Source organism: Pituophis catenifer, unplaced genomic scaffold (assembly GCF_029215685.1).
Source record: "Pituophis catenifer annectens isolate HBS135680 unplaced genomic scaffold, rPitCat1.0.hap2 SCAF_2, whole genome shotgun sequence".
Taxonomy (NCBI): domain Eukaryota; kingdom Metazoa; phylum Chordata; class Lepidosauria; order Squamata; family Colubridae; genus Pituophis; species Pituophis catenifer.
In genome coordinates, this window is record NW_027256882.1 from 293,673,170 (window position 1) to 293,688,887 (window position 15,718).

Genomic DNA, 15,718 nt, shown 5'->3' on the forward strand with positions numbered 1-15,718 from the left:
CGATTGCAGAAAATACAATTTCAGTAACAGAGTGGTCAATGCCTGGAATGCACTCCCTGACTCTGTGGTTTCATCCCAAAACCCCCAAAACTTTAACCTTAGACTGTTTATTGTTGACCTCACCCAGTGGTGGGATTCAAATAATTTAACAACCGGTTCTGTGCCCTAATGATTTCTTCCAACAACCAGCTCACCAAACTGCTCAGAAAGTTAACAACCGGTTCTCCTGAAGTGGTGCCAACTGGCTGAATCCCACCACTGACCTCCCACCATTCCTAAGAGGTCTGTAAGGGACGTGCATAAGTGCACCAACCTGCCTACCATTCCTGTCGTATTATCTCCATTTGTTCATATCCATTTCCTGTACTCATAATCATGTTTATACTTATATCTCTTATCTTATACATGCTTGACAAATAATAGAATACAATAGAGTAGGGTAGAGCAGAGTAGAATAGAGTAGGATAGGATAGGATAGGATAGGATAGGATAGGATAGGATAGGATAGGATAGGATAGGATAGGATAGGATAGGATAGGATTTTTTTTAATAAAATAATTTTTATTGAGTATTTTAGGTTTTAAAACCAAGCACACAATAAAGTGCACGATTGGAACAGGATAAGCACTTTGTTGGAGAGCCTTATTAATCATGCATTTATAATCAGCGCAGATGCACACAGATCCATCTGGCTTGATGGGGTCACTATTGGGGTTTCCCATTTAGCGTGATCTACAGGGACTAACACCCCCTGCTTGATGAGCTTGTCCAGCTCCAGGTCAATTTTTGGCTTTAGTGCAAAAGGCACTCTTCTAGCATTCAGCCTGATTGGGGCTATGTTAGGGTCTAAGTTAAAGGAGATAGGTGTCCCCACGTACCTGCCCAGCTGGTCATCAAACACGTCCTGGAACTCTTGCATCAGGTTGTCCGTCAGGCTGCCGCTCATGCTGTAGAATCCGGTGACTCCCATTCCCAGACCTTAAACCAGTCCAGGCCCAGGAGGCTCGGTAGGTGTCCGCTGACCACGGTGAGCAGTAGCTTCTTCTGGTGCTGTCCGTACTTGACCTGGAACATGCCTACTCCTTCCACGGGAATGCGGTTCCCTTGGTAATCGCGTAGCCATAGTCACTGGGGCTGTAGTTGACATCTTTTCAAGCTGGATATGGCCGTTTTCAGGGTGGCCCAGGACATGTTCAATAGAGATGAGCCGATATTGATCTCCATCTTACATGGGTGTCCTTCTATTTCCACCATGGTGTGTATCTTCTTCTCTAGGGCGGTACTTGCTTGACCTACTCTGGTGCTGCAGTCTCATGGCTTTTGAAATTTGTACTCTTTTTTGGGTCGCCATATTTGTTGGCTCTTTTGTGTCCCTCTGGCTCAGATTGGCAAGGTCCATTCTTCGGCTTATGGTTGGATGGTAGACTCGCCCTGCACACCCTTGTCAGGTGCCCTTTTTTATCACAGCGTCTGCAGACGGCATCTCTGAACTTGAAGGTCTGCCATTGGAGTGACCCTCCGCAGCTCGCGCAGTCCTCTCTCCGCTCTCTCTGATCACATCTATGCCTTTCTGTTTGGAAGACGTCTTCATCAGACTCTTCTTCACTGTCGATCTGGGTTACTTCACTGTGCACCGGGACTGACTTGTGCATCGTCTGTGATGGTGCTGGTTGTTGCAGGGTGTCCACAGCCTTAGTGGAGGATTCGTGTGCTCTTGCTTTGTCAAGAGCGATGTGTAGGGTCAGATTTGACCTGGCCAGAAGTCTTCTCTGTAGGTGAATATCTCTAACGCCGCAGATTAGTTGCTCTATGAGCACGTCATCGAGGTCTCAGTACTCACAGTCTGCGCCCTTGCGCAGGGCGGCCATGTAAGCACTGATTGGCTCTCCTTCTCATTGCAACCGTTGCCAGAACTTGTACCTCTGGACGAATTTGGAGGGTACCGGGGCATAGTATCCCTTTAGCAAGGCTTGTAAAACCTGCCACATTACCGACTGAACTGGGGTCGGCTCAGATAGTGACTCAGCCATGTCGAAGACTTCGGGCCCACAGTGGCTCAGGAATAGAGCTCTTTCTCTGTTGTCGGAGAGGCTCTGTAGGTCGCTGGCCTCCAGAAAACATTCAAACCAAGCCATGTACGACCCCCACTTCTCTCTGGCTGGACTGAAAGGCATTGGCAGTGCAAAAGCAGACATCCTGGTCATCTCGCTTGGCACTGAGCTTGTCCGCCTGGCTGGATTCGTTGTTGTCAGCTCTTTGTCTTGCTTCTTGTTCACCTCAATCCCATCCTCGTCGCCAATGTTAAGTTGGGCGAATGAGGAGGCAGAAGCAAGAACTTCAGTAACAACAGCTCTTTTATTCACAGTGTGAATCCAACAAAGCATATAGTAAAACAGCTCCCTTTATATACGTCTTCAGCCAGGGAGTTAGCCAATCACCAACGTGCTATTGTTCTTTTAAACTTCCCGCCAAAACTATATACATTACAGAATGGATGAGTAAAGGAAGGCATAAAGGAAGGAATAGATGAATAAATAAATAAATAAATGAATGGATACATGACTGAATGGATTAATGAATAGATGAACCGATGAATGGGTGATAGATCTGGATGGATGGATGAATGGGTAGATAGATGATAAAGATAGATGGATGAAGGTATGGATGGATGAGTGGATGAATGGGTGGATGAATGGATGGATGGATGGGTGGGTGGATTGATGGATGGAGGAGTATAATAAATAAATGGATGGGTGGATGGGTGGATGGATGGATATCAAAACTGTTTTGGCAAGGAATCCCACAGATGCCTCTACTTTCAGTGGTGCATTTGGGGGGGGGCTTATGCCAAATTTTGCTTCAATTTCAGCCCCCACCAGTTTGCCCACTTCCTCCCTCCAACCAGGCATGCCTGCTCCTGATGGGGAGACCCCCGAGGGTGGCTCTTCTGCTCAGCCCCTTCCCCCTTCCCTCAGGAGTGGCCCACCTCTAGATCAAAGGGAAGCAGAGCCTCCGGTTGAGGGCTTACCGCAATGGGCATGATGGATTTCCTGCATCTCCTCCCGATGGCTTCAGTGCTGGGGTCTTGATCATGAAGCCTTTTGAGGAAGGGCTTCATGAACTTCCTGTTGGAAAAGGGGTCTACAGCCAGCTCCCTCCACAGCTCCCTGGCGCTTCTGTGCAGGTGGAAGAATAGATTGGGGGGAAAATCAGATTCTTTCCCCATTTCCGAAGAGACGGCCAGTCCAGATAGCTTAACACCCCCCAATGGAATAAAGGATTAGAGAACCGATGGCCAAATGAAGTGCTTTAATGCAAGGATATATCTACAGATAGTTCTTGACTTGCAACCATTTGTCTAGTAGCCATTCAAAGGAACAACAGCATTGAAAAAAGCCACATGTACATTTTTCACCCTTTCAAGCATCAGATGCTTGGCCACTGGTTCAGGTTTATGACCGTTGCTGTGTCCTAAAGTCAAGCGATCACATTTTGCGACCTTCTGACGAGGAAAGTCAGTGGGGAAACCAGATTCACTTAACAACCATGTTTCTAACTTGAGAGCTGCAGTGATTCGCTTAACAAATGTGACAAGAAAAGTCCTAAAATATCTTTTTTTTTTTTGCTTTAATTTATATGCCGCCCTTCTCCGGAGACTCAGGGCGGCTTACAATGCATTAAGCAATAGCCTTCATCCTTTTGTATATTTATACAAAGTCAGCTTATTCCCCCCACAATCTGGGTCCTCATTTCACCTACCTTTGAAAGGATGGAAGGCTGAGTCAACCTTGAGCCTGGGGAGATTTGAACTTGCAGTAATCAGCCAAACACTTACAGGAGAGTTGGAGGAGAATATGCTGGAAATCAGCCAAACAAGAGTGGGAGCCCTGGAGGGGACTATGCTGGAAATCAGCCAATAAAATGCTGGAAATCAGCCAAACAAATAGGTGGAGAGTTGGAGGAGATTATGCTGGAAAATATGCTGGAAATTAGCTAATAATGGCGGTAGGCTTGGAGGAGACTATGCTGGAAATTAGCCAAAAATAGTTGGTGTTTTGGAGGAGACAATGCTGGGAATCAGCCAAACATAATATGCTGGAAAACAGCCAAACAATAGAGGGAGATATGGAAGAAAATATGCTAGAAATTAGTTTAAATAAAACATGTTTTTGTGATAAATCTGTGTAACATGGAAATTGTAATAGATGATAAGTATTTTTAAGTGTGTTTAAGATACTAAGATTCGAGGAAAAGGGTCAAGAGATTAAGAATTAGATAGAATTTTGTTTTAGAAAGTGTAATAAAAATGGAGTTGTATTGAACTTGAAATTAAGATTTGTACTGATAAAATTGTAAGATAAATAATTGGAATAAGAGGTTAGAATATTGTTAAAAATTATTTTGACACTGATGGTAAAAGATACAAGGTGAAGAAGAACAAGATAAAATCAGGATTGACATATAGATATAAAAATGAGTGAAAGTTAGTTTGAAAGTAAAATTGTATTGATATAATGGATTTGTTTAGGTGGAGATGCTAGATTTTATGTTAAAATTTGTTTTTTTTTATGTTTTGAATTTCTATCCGCAAAAGATGTAATGGGAAATTGAATGGAGCTTGTTAAAGGAATGTAAGCGTGGTAACCATCTATGACCGGATCGAGACTTTGTTCTTAAAAGTTATATTTTATGTTTGTTTGGAAAAAAATAAATAAAAAATATTTACAAAAAAAAAAACCCACCTCCCATTGCCTTAAGAAAGTTCAAAACATCCTGAAGGGTCCATTTCATCCTGGGCCCCCTTTTTTTGAACTATTACCATCTGGCAGACAGTACAGGACAATAAAAACAAGGACAAATAGGCTGAATATGGAGATGGTACAAGAACTTAATAAGCAAATTGAGAGATTCCAACGATATGTGATGGAACAAGTACCCCCTAGATTAGTAACTTAATGTCACTCATTTGAACCTGGGGACCAAGTGGAAGATGGAAGGGATCTTTTATTGGTATTATGACTTCTCCACTTGCTATTAAGATTGCAGAATCAAAATCATGGATCCATCGGACATGAGTCAAGGCAGCAGCTGACACCGGCTGGAAAGTGTCCGTGGACAAACAACATCCAACATAATTGACATTTGAATGTGCTTAAAGAAAGCTTCTGTATTTTATATATAGGTTACCTTGATGTATATCTGCCGATGTAACCCGCTGTAAGCTAAAAAAAAAGAGGATGGAGCACCTGCTCTCTTGAATTAATCCGGAACTTGGATCCTGACGAAAGATTGAAGATCATTGCGGATTCATGTGGGAGGAAAATTGGGTGTGGGCACTTTGAGTAATTGGGGTAGTAGCTTTATTGATTATTGTGTTTTACAGATATAAGCAATGGTTTTGTGGACAACCAGGGCCCATTTGATTTCTCAGTCGTTCCGATCCCTAATATTTCCCCAACCGGCTGCGGAGTGTGAACCTCTTACAGATGAAAGAAGTCCCTGCTTAGGACACCCTGGAAGCTGCCTTTTGATGCAAAAGAACAGAAAAGAGAGTTTTCTTTAAATGTGTTGGTTTTGTAATTGTGGGTGTGAGTGTTGTTGTTGCACTCACTGTATTGATTGTGTTTTATGTATAAGCTGTAAGGTAGAGTGTGACGTGAAAATTATAGAGGAGGTGCTAGTACATTATGTGGTAATAAATCCTGAAGAAGTCCCCTTGTAATATTATCTGAAAATGGAAAAGCTGAATATACCCGAAATCCCTAGCTATGTAACAAATACCTTTGTCAAATTGGCAGAAGACATAGCCCACACTCTGAATGTATCAACTTGTTTTGTATGTGGAGGAACTAACATGGGAGAAAAATGGCCATGGGAAGCTCAAGAATTGAACTATTCCAAAGCATTAGAAATGGAACAGAAGGGTAACCTTTCACATAATCAGGGAAAAGATGGGGACTGGACACTTACCACCAGTTTGGTAGGGAATGTATGCTTCCAAAGGAGGACTCAAACTGATTGTAAACAGGTAGGAAACCTTATATGCACAGGAAAATGGGAAAGCAAGACATGGTGGTCAGGGAGTAATGTCACAGAGGGTATTGATGAAATGGCTAATCAACAGATTAGCCTTCTTAAGGGATCCGGATAATCATACCCTTGAATGGCTGGCTCCTGATGGCTTGTACTGGATTTGTGGTAAGATGGCATATGGGTATCTACCTAAGAATGGGTGTGGAGCTTGTGTCCTGGGAATAATTGGACCAGGATTCTTTTTGCTTCCCCTTAAAACTCAACAGGTTTTAGATGTCCCAGTGTATGAGGAGGTGGGGAACTTAAGACAAAGAAGACATGTAGATACATCTGCAATAGGAAAAGTTAGGGTCGGAGGTAACCAACGTAGTTGTGGAAGTGAGGAGTGGCCTGCAGAGCGAATTATTGAGATTTATGGGCCAGCTACATGGGCAGAAGATGGCATGTATGGCTATCGGACCCCTATATACATTCTGAACCGTTTAATTCGTCTGCAAGCTGTGGTTGAAATCATCACCAACGAAACTGTAAAAGGTCTTACTCAATTAGCTAGGGAGAGTGTCAAATCAAGGACATATATTATGCAGAATAGATTAGACTTAGACTATTTGTTGGCCAAGGAAGGAGGGGTATGTGGAAAGTTTAATTTGACTAACTGCTGCATAGAAGTTGATGAAAGCGGAAAGGTTATTAAGGAGATAACAGACAAAATGGTTAAAATAGCTCATGTGCCAGTCCACACATGGAAAGGTCTTAATTTACAGGACATGTTTTCAGGATGGTGGCCAAAGTTACCTGGCCTGCAGGGCATTTTTGGCCTGGTGGGATTAATAGCTGCAGGGTGTATTTTTCTCCCATGTATTTTACCTCTGTTTGTTAAAACTATTCCTAAAAGTCTATCCTTGCTGGTGGAACGTAAGACAACTGCTCAGGTGATGGCTATGTGGGATTACAAAGGGCTCCAGCAGGAAGAGGACCTATGGTGTGACTCGTCTGGATAAACAGATGAGTCACAAAGGGGGGTATGAGCCAGGCTAAGATTCGGTATTGGGATAAAACTCAAATATTAGAAATCCAAATCTTTGGTCAAGACAGAAGTGCCTCTTCCGTGCCAAGGTGCTGAGATGACAAACGGTATTTGACATAGGCACAGAATTGTAAAAGGGCAAACTGACCCTAAACAGATACATCCTGTTGTTTAATGTTTATTGCACCCCAAATGTCATGCATATCCCTGGATAAGGGGTGCTGCTTCCTTATTGCCCTTGAGGCATCTCCAAGCCTCTTATCTCCTTTTGTTATGTCTTGAGCTCCAGAGCAGAGAACCTGAATCTGTGAGAAGAAGATTGTTATTTCCTTTCCTAGAGATAGATGAAAGGGCAGCTTCTACGTGTGAAATGCATCACTCTCTGTAATAATTTTGCCTTTAAACTGTATAAATACATGGCCAGAAGAAGCCATCGGCATTCAGACTTTTTGGACTGTTTGAACCTTGCGCAATAAACTCTTTCCTGCATTGAAGAGCTTGGCCTGGTCCATCATTTTTCCTATAACAAGAGCAGTAACTAGACTGTAGGAAGTTAGCACTCACTCCTCTCCTAGGAAAAGAAAATATTTTAGGATATACTAAAAAGGCAGAATATTTTCCCTAAAAGAGAAACTCAGAGAACCAGAAACTCAGCCCCCCACCTTTATTAATGGGCCACTAAGGCCTGAGCCAGTCTATTCTACATAACAAAGATCCACCTCCTTCAGGCAGAGCCATTTTATTGCCCTTTATTGCACCACCCACCAAGTTTCAGCCAAACTTGGCACACAGACAACCTAAAGGGCGAAGCTATGACCAATCAGGATATTCTTCCTGGGCCCCAGGAACTTCAAAGCCAGAGAGGGCATAAAAAACCAAGGCACACTCAGCATCTCTGCCCTTTTCTGTTCGGGAACTCAAGCCATGTGATCCTGTCCACCATTAAACCATCTTTCCAAGCAGTCTCCATGTTTCCAGTGTCTTTTTCCCCACTTGGAGCTGAACCCACAAGGATATTTCTTCCAACAATACAATTCTACTGTAGAGTGCAATATTAATGCAATATCAGGGGTTTTCAATTCAATTGCATACAGTGTGAAGGAGGTGTGTTTTTGTTTTATTTTTATGCGGATTTTAAAAAGTATAATATACAGTGAAGATGGCACTTTAATTGTATGAGGTGCCATGATAATAAAGAAAACTATTAAACTATTAAACTATGATTGCTTGGTCTCGGAGATCCTCCTGATGGCCTTGGAGAGGAGTTGACTACTAATAAGACCCGGCTCGATCAGATGGCCACACTGCCGAAAGATTTCTTCCATTGAGTCAGCTGCAGCCTGAGCCACTGAGGCTTCACGATCGCCTTGCAGATCCCGGAGACCTGAAGCGAATCCAGAAAACAAATGATTTCCGGGATCAACCGTGAGAACCAACCCTGATCAGCAAAAGAGCTTCTGGAGAAAAACTCCTTGTTTCAAGCGAGGGAACTTTGAAACTCACCGAGGAAAACTTCTTCGATTTGTTTTGAAGTCACCACATCCGGTTGCATGTATTGCGCGCAGCAGCCTAGGCGCATAAAAAGAAAAGGTTGGTGGGCTTAGCAGAGACGGCTAAATCGACTGATTCAGGAAAAAAACACGCAATTCATTGGTTTCCACTTGGAAGAGTCGCTTTGGGACTTTATGGGATGGTTCCAGGGATTGGGTCTGTCTAATAAAAAGAAGGACGAGGGGTAGCCGTTCTTCGTATGTTTTTGTCTCCAGGCCTCACTGGAGGCTTTAAAGAAGAGATTGGACAGCAACTGGTCTGAAATGGAAGAGGGTCTCCTGCTTTAGCAGGGGGTTGGACTAGAAGACCTCTAGGGTCCCTTCCAACTCTATTATTTTATCTTCTAGGACTGTGCAAACAACCATCATCTTGGAAAACAACCTAAGCAGCCTTAAATCCAGTTAAAACTAGAATGGGAGGCCAGCTGGAAATATTTCCAGAGAAAAAACCACTGCTGTGGGGTTACCTATACAGGAGAGAGGGATACAGGCCAGGTAGTCCTCGACTTATAACAGTTCATTGAGTGACCATTCCAAGTTACAATGGCACTGAAAAAAGTGACTTACGACTGATTCTCAAACTTACAAGCATTGCCACATCCCCAAGATCAAAATCCGGATGCTTGGCAAACCGACTCGTACTTATGACGCTTACAGTGTCTTGGAAGTCAAAGATCACTTTTTGCGATCTTCGGATGAGCAAAATCCGGGAGGAAGCCAGATTCATTTAACAACCATGTGACTAACTTAACAACGGCAGCCATACCCTTAAGAAAGAGGGCAGGAACTGCCTGAAAAACTGTTGCGCAATCGTAGCAGTTCCGGAGAAGCCAGACGGTATAAGAGCAGCTTCCAGTCTGATTAAGCAACATGGCTTAATTCTGGATAGATTCTTTTGGTGATAAGGCCGCCCGCCCGTCTTGGGTTTTCCTGCCCTCCTTCCAGAGTTGGCATTGGTGATTACCAATTAAGAGGGCAGCTGCCTCGCGATGGGAAGAGTTCCGGCTCCTCAGGAATCCCAGCATCTGATCCAACATTGCAGGAAGGTTTTGCTTGCATTTATTCATCTGGGGAACACAAGGCAACAAACAAGCCATTCAACTAGAGAGCTTCCTTTTTTTCTTTCTTTATTTTTTTACCAAGGGGCTGCTTTCTTGGTTAGGTTTCTAGTCCTCGTGTCCTCAACAACTTACTATGACATCATTATACTATGCTATACTTTACTATACTAATTGATATTTATGTTATTAGAGACAGCTTTATCCAAATTAAAAGCATAAAGGAAAATAAAGAAAAATAGCAGATAGTGAAAAACAGAAAATAGAAAAAGAAAAGGGAAAGAAAAATGCTAAGGAAATGGCTTCTGAATTTATAAATGCATTTATATTTTGCCCCCTTCTACGTCCTAATTTCCTTTTCCCACAAACTGCCATTTCTAATCCTCAAACCCACAAACCAGCAAGGTTTCTAGTCCTCATGGTTGCAGGGAACCTCTGCTGTTCCCGAGAGAGCAAAAACCCAAGAAGAATCCCTCTAGTCAGATGAGTCTAGTGGTTAAGGCATCAGGCAACAAACCAGGAGCCGGTGAGTTCTAGTCCCGCCTTCATCATGATAGTGAGCTGGGTGACTTTGAGAGTTCTAGTCCCGCCTTTGGCATGAAAGCTGGATGGGTGATTTTGGCTAATTACCAGGAGACGGTGAGTTCTAGTCCCCCCTTGGGCAAGCAAGCGGACTGGGTGACTTTGGGCCAATGACCAGGGAATGGTGAGTTTTGGTCCTGCCTTAGGCATGAAAGCCAGCTGGGTGACTTTGGGAGTTCTAGTTCCTCCTTAGTCAGGATGGCCAGCTGGGTGACTTTGGTGCAGTCCCTCTCTCTCAGGGCAACCCACCTCACAGGGCTGTTGTGAAGAAAAGAAGAAGTATTAGGGATGCCCACCGTCTTGAACTATTTATAAAAATAAGAAAGGCAGGGCAAAATAAAGAAATAAATGGTTAGCATATTCTAATCTGGAAGAAAACTGGCCAGCTTGGCTCCTACTTACAACCACGTAGCAGATGTTGGAGTACATGCTATGAAGGCTGGTATACATTTCATAGTCAAACAAGTTGCTGGGAAAGCCCCCCCAGTTCATAAAGGACACGCAGGAGTCGAGGGTCTTCCTGGAGACCTGGCCGAGGGAGGAAAGGGGGAGATGCTGTCACCTACTTGGGTCCTGAAAGGTCTTCAAGGAAACAACCAAGTTCAGGGAGCACCAAGGACCCCAAAACTTCAGGATTTTCTAGAATCTCTTTGCATTCTCCAGAGTGTCCACGTGGTACAACCACGTTGCTCTGAGTGAAGATGGGGGTACGGGGTGGTCTCACTGAGAAGGTAGCATGATCAGAGCAGGAGCTCAGGTTACGCAGCCCTTCAACTCACCTCTTTCGTCCGATCATTTGACAGCTGTATGAGTAGGGGAACAAGGCTGTTCAGGATGTTTTCAGCCATATTACTATTCTGTATCTCCTTCAGTCCTTTCAGGAGCATGCCAAAAATGGTGATGGAGGTATTCCTCAGTTCGATGTCGTCCTACGAAGGAAGAGAGACAGGTTAGTCCCTCCAATAGCAGAATAGCCATTCAGAAGCTTCTTGAAGGAGAACACACAAGTTCAGAGCACACCTATTCCCAGTTCAATGTCCATGGAGATGGTCAATCATCCAGGTCATGGTTGCCCCAAAGATGGGGATCCCAACTCCAGTATGCTGGCTGGAGAGTTCTGGGAGTTGAAGTCCTCCCCTCTTAAAGTTGCCAAGGTTGAGAAATCCTGATCTAGACCAGAGTTGTTCAATCTTAGCAGCTCCTCCTGGAGTTCTCAGGCCAGCAGTGGTGAAGTCCACACATCTTAAAGTGTCTGAGATCAAGCAACACCAATCTAGATGACCAATCTAGGGCATTTTGCTAGATAGGCTGTGTGGTGTTGTAGATTTTCTAGGCGGACACCTGGTTTGGTGCAGCTGAAGAGAGGGCCAACCTTCCTTCTCGTCCACCTCCTCTGGCACTTCTCCAGCTCTCTAGAAGGGCTCCAGGATCATCTGCAAGCTTACCCCTGTTTCAGATCAGCACAACACAGTTGTTGCTGAACTTTATAAGCATTTTCGGTAAAATTAGGATTCTGCAGATGGTACCCAGGCCTTCTTTATGGGAGAAAGAGAGAGATAGAGAGAGAGGGAGAGGGAAAGGGAAAGGGAGGGCGGGAGGGAAGGGGGGAGGAAGGAGGGAGGGAGAGAGAGAAAAAGAGAGAGAGAGGGAGGAAGGGAGTGAGGAGGGGGAGAAAGAGAGGGAGAGAGAGAGGGAAGAGAGGGAGAGAGGGAGGAAGGGAGAGAGAGGTGGAAAACCAGTTTTTTATGATTTGGTTGACTTACATCATGAAAATATTTTGGAAGGAGCGGAATGAGGTTGACTGCCTTCCATGCATGGGTTTCTATCTCAAGGTGTCTGAGGAGGAAACGCAGGGTCCTTATAGCTTCCTTCGCCACGGTCTTTTTTTCGTGACAAGCGCAGTTTAGCACTGGCATCAACAGTGGCTCCAAGATGTTCTTCTGGAGGAAGCAGGGAAAGAAACGAGCAATTAAACACGGTCACTGGAGTTCTCTGAGTCTCGCAGCAATCATGACAAATACAAGAGAAGCCCACAGAGCATAGAAGAAGAGGGTTGAAAAGGAACTTGGAGGTCTTCTAGTCCAACCCCTAGAGACCCTAGACTCTGCTGGACAAATAGCTGTCTGGTCTCTTCTTGAAAAGCTCCAGTGATGGAGCAGCCACAACTTCTGGAGGCAAGTCGTTCCAAGGATTAATTGTTCTCAGGGTCAGGAAATTTCTCCTTAGTTCCAGGTTGCTTCGCTCCTTCATTAGTTCCCATCCGTTGCTTCTTGTTCTGCTTTCAGGGGCTTTGGAGAATAGGTTGACCCCCTCTTCTTTGGGGCAGCCCTTCAAATACTGGAAGACTGCTCTCAGGTCTCCCCTGGTCCTTAACAGAATCCCAGAGATGGAAGGGACCTTGGAGGTCTTCTAGTCCAACTCCCTGCTCAAGCCGGAACCCCTAGTCCATTTCAGACAAATGGTTATCCAAACTCTTCTTGAAAAGCTCCAGTGTTGGAGCATCCACAACTTCTGGAGGCAAGTCCTTTCACTGGTTAATTGTTCTCGGTGTCAGGAAATTTATCCTAAGTTCTAGGTTGCTTCTCTCCTTGATTAGTTTCCATCCGTTGCTTCTTGTTCTGCTTTCAGATGTCCTCCAAGAGGACCTGGCCTCTACTTGCTCCTTCAGATCTTCCAGGGGTGCAGCCATCTTTGTAGAAGAGACACCACTCTAGCTGTCCTATTTCTGCTGGTTGCCTTCTTCTTCTCCTTCTTCTATCCTTCCCAGCCTTGTAGACTTCCCAGAGAGTGAGGTCACACCTGCTACTACCTTGGAAGCCACTCCCTTCCTGCCCCCCGTCTCTTACCTCAAACGGGTGTTGGATGAGGTTCCCCAGTCCTCTAACACTGAAGATCTGTATCAGCGGATATGGCTGGCTCATCCATTCCATCAGCACCTGGAGGATGTCTTGGATGATAAAGAATTGGGAAATTTCCGGATGGTACAGCAGCTGAGGAAGAAGAGTGGAGATACGGAGCATTAGCCAAGCAAAGGAAGGGAACTTCCCTGAGAGCCTCTACTAAAGATGCCACTTGCAGCCATTACGGGGAGAGAAAAAGAAAATAAACACAGTCCTCGGTTAGTGACCGCTGAAAGTCACAACGGCACTGACAAAAGGGATACGTCCATTTTTCAGAATTATGACCATGGTAGCATCATCATGGTCATGTGATCAAAATTTGGGACTTGCCCGTCCATATTTGAGTTGAAGACGTGGCTCTTTCGTCAACTTAACTGATCCGTTATGGATGTTCATTGTTATAATTTTAAATTGCTTTAATTGGGTTCTTGATTTTAATTTATTATGATTTGTAGTGGATATGGTTTTTGTAAGCCGCCCTGAGTCCCTCGGGAGAATGGCGGCATATAAATCGCAATAATAAATAAATAAATAAATAAATATTTATGACGGTCGCAGTGTTTCGAGCTTACGTCATCCCTTTTGTGACCGTCTGATAGGTCATGTAAAGGATAGTTGCAAGAATACAAAAAATAACCCTGGGCAGCTTTCCTGGAGCTCCAGAAGGTTGGGGTTGTCAAGTATTTGCAAGCCATTGGCACATATATCATACAGAACACTAGTGGAGGCAGGAAGTGCCCCCACCCCTATGTGGAGAGGAGGGGCTTACACTGAGTATAAAACCCCCTCTAACCTTTCCACTATGCGCTCTCTTTTACGTTTGTTCTCCATGAGACATGATCTTTGATAGGGGTAGTCACACACGCTGTGTGCCCCCTATCCTAATGGATATTAAGACAGCCTTTGTATATAGTTAATATGTTTTGTTATATGAATAAATACATTTATCACATTTATTCATGCATCTGCCTTTGGACTCTTCTATGCTCCTGGGTGTTTTCTACGATCCCAATTTCCACAGAATGGTAGCAGAGGGAATGGTAGCAGAACTCCACTCCAGGAGCTGTTGAAAAGGCGAGATGCCCTCCAAAATAACCTGTGAGAGAAGCTCCCCTGTTGTGACCAGAGGCCTTCAACGGAGGAGAACTTCACAGCAGCCCCAGTCTGAATCAACGATGGAAAACATTGAAGGGGGTTTCCATCCAGCTACACCCTGGCAGCCAGAGGCCACCCAGATGCAGCAAGAGATCCCAGGGGCCGAGCCAAGCGATGCTGGAGAAGGCTTCTTCAGCACTGACGAAGAGGGGGCAGAAGGACCAGATGAAAGCCTGGACAGGCAAGTGGCTGAGATGTCAGAAGAGGAGTGCAGAGCAGCGCTCGCCTGCCTCCTGAAGACAAGGGCAGCAGCCAGAGAGAGGCCTGAGGAGGCAGCACCAGAGATGCCTGCCATCCCAGTAAGGACTCCCCTGCCTGATCTCTCCAAGATGGCGCCTGCCGCCAGAGAGACTGCCCCCCCACCCAGTTTCCCGCCAAACAAAATGGCCGCCAGGCCACTTCCGGAGGCAACTTCCTCCAAGATGGCTGCTCCCCTGGGCACTTTGCCAGAACCACGAGCCAGGCCCTCCCCAGCCCCACAGCCCAGGCCTACAACGCCAGCCAGTCAGTTCAGCCTTCCAGCGGCCCAGAAGACCACTCCGAGCCCACAAGGCCCTTGCCAGGCCCCGCCTGCCATGGCAAACATCAAAGAGGCCATAGAGGCCCTGGTCGCTGCCCTGCAACTAATGGAGCAACCACCCACTGGCCCCCCCGAGGCCCCAGACCCAGCTGCCCACTTAAGGAGGGCCCCAAACCCAACCTCCCACCCCCGGAGGAACCCAGATGGACCTGCAGCCTCCCACCCCCCACTGCAGAGGCGCTCACCATTCACTGAATGCTCCAGGGAGGCCCAGGCTGAGGCCTCCGCACCTTTCCGGCCCTGCTGGGATGACCCGGAGCTGCAATCCTGCTCCTCTGATGGAGAAGAGGAGATCCAGAGACATTTCCAGGCCTACCCAGCCCATGGACCTCATCTGATGGGCCTCCAGTCTCCAGAAAGATCTCCAGGCCTTCTTCCCACTCCTCCAAGGCTTCCCCACCACATCGCTGATGTCCGGGCCTATTCTGAGGCTCCAGCCAGACCTGACTTCAGAGCTCAGAGAGGGAGATCGGAGCTCCAACAAGAAAAGGCTTTGGAGCATGCTCCATTTCCTGCACGTGCCCAGTTGCTTCAAACTACAGAAGGACTACAAAAAGGAGCCAGACCTAAGCAATCGATCCCAGGCTTAGGGATCCCAATGCCATTCACATCAGGATCTTTTCAGCCATTTGAACAACTCCCCATGCAGTTTAATGGCAATAATTTTGTAACTTTGCCAAATAATTTTGAAAAATTACATTTAAGTGGTCAGAATTTTAAAAAATGGTGTAAAGAGATTCAGATAATTCTCTTAAGAGAAAATACTCTGGACATGATCAAAAGACCACCCCCTTTACCTTGGAGCCCTGAAATTGAGTTCCTGCATAAAAGAG

At 45.4% G+C, this 15,718-nt stretch overlaps 1 protein-coding gene across 1 annotated transcript in view; it reads right to left on the minus strand.

The window, feature by feature from the left end:
* Positions 1-8,277: 8,277 nt before the first annotated feature.
* Positions 8,278-15,718, minus strand: part of LOC139310423 (maestro heat-like repeat family member 5) — a 54,878-nt gene continuing 47,437 nt past the window's right edge. The window contains 6 exon segments of the mRNA XM_070934578.1: positions 8,278-8,444; positions 8,564-8,629; positions 9,575-9,677; positions 10,653-10,778; positions 11,030-11,179; positions 12,014-12,190. Of these exon segments, the coding sequence (XP_070790679.1) occupies positions 8,278-8,444; positions 8,564-8,629; positions 9,575-9,677; positions 10,653-10,778; positions 11,030-11,179; positions 12,014-12,190 (789 nt within the window).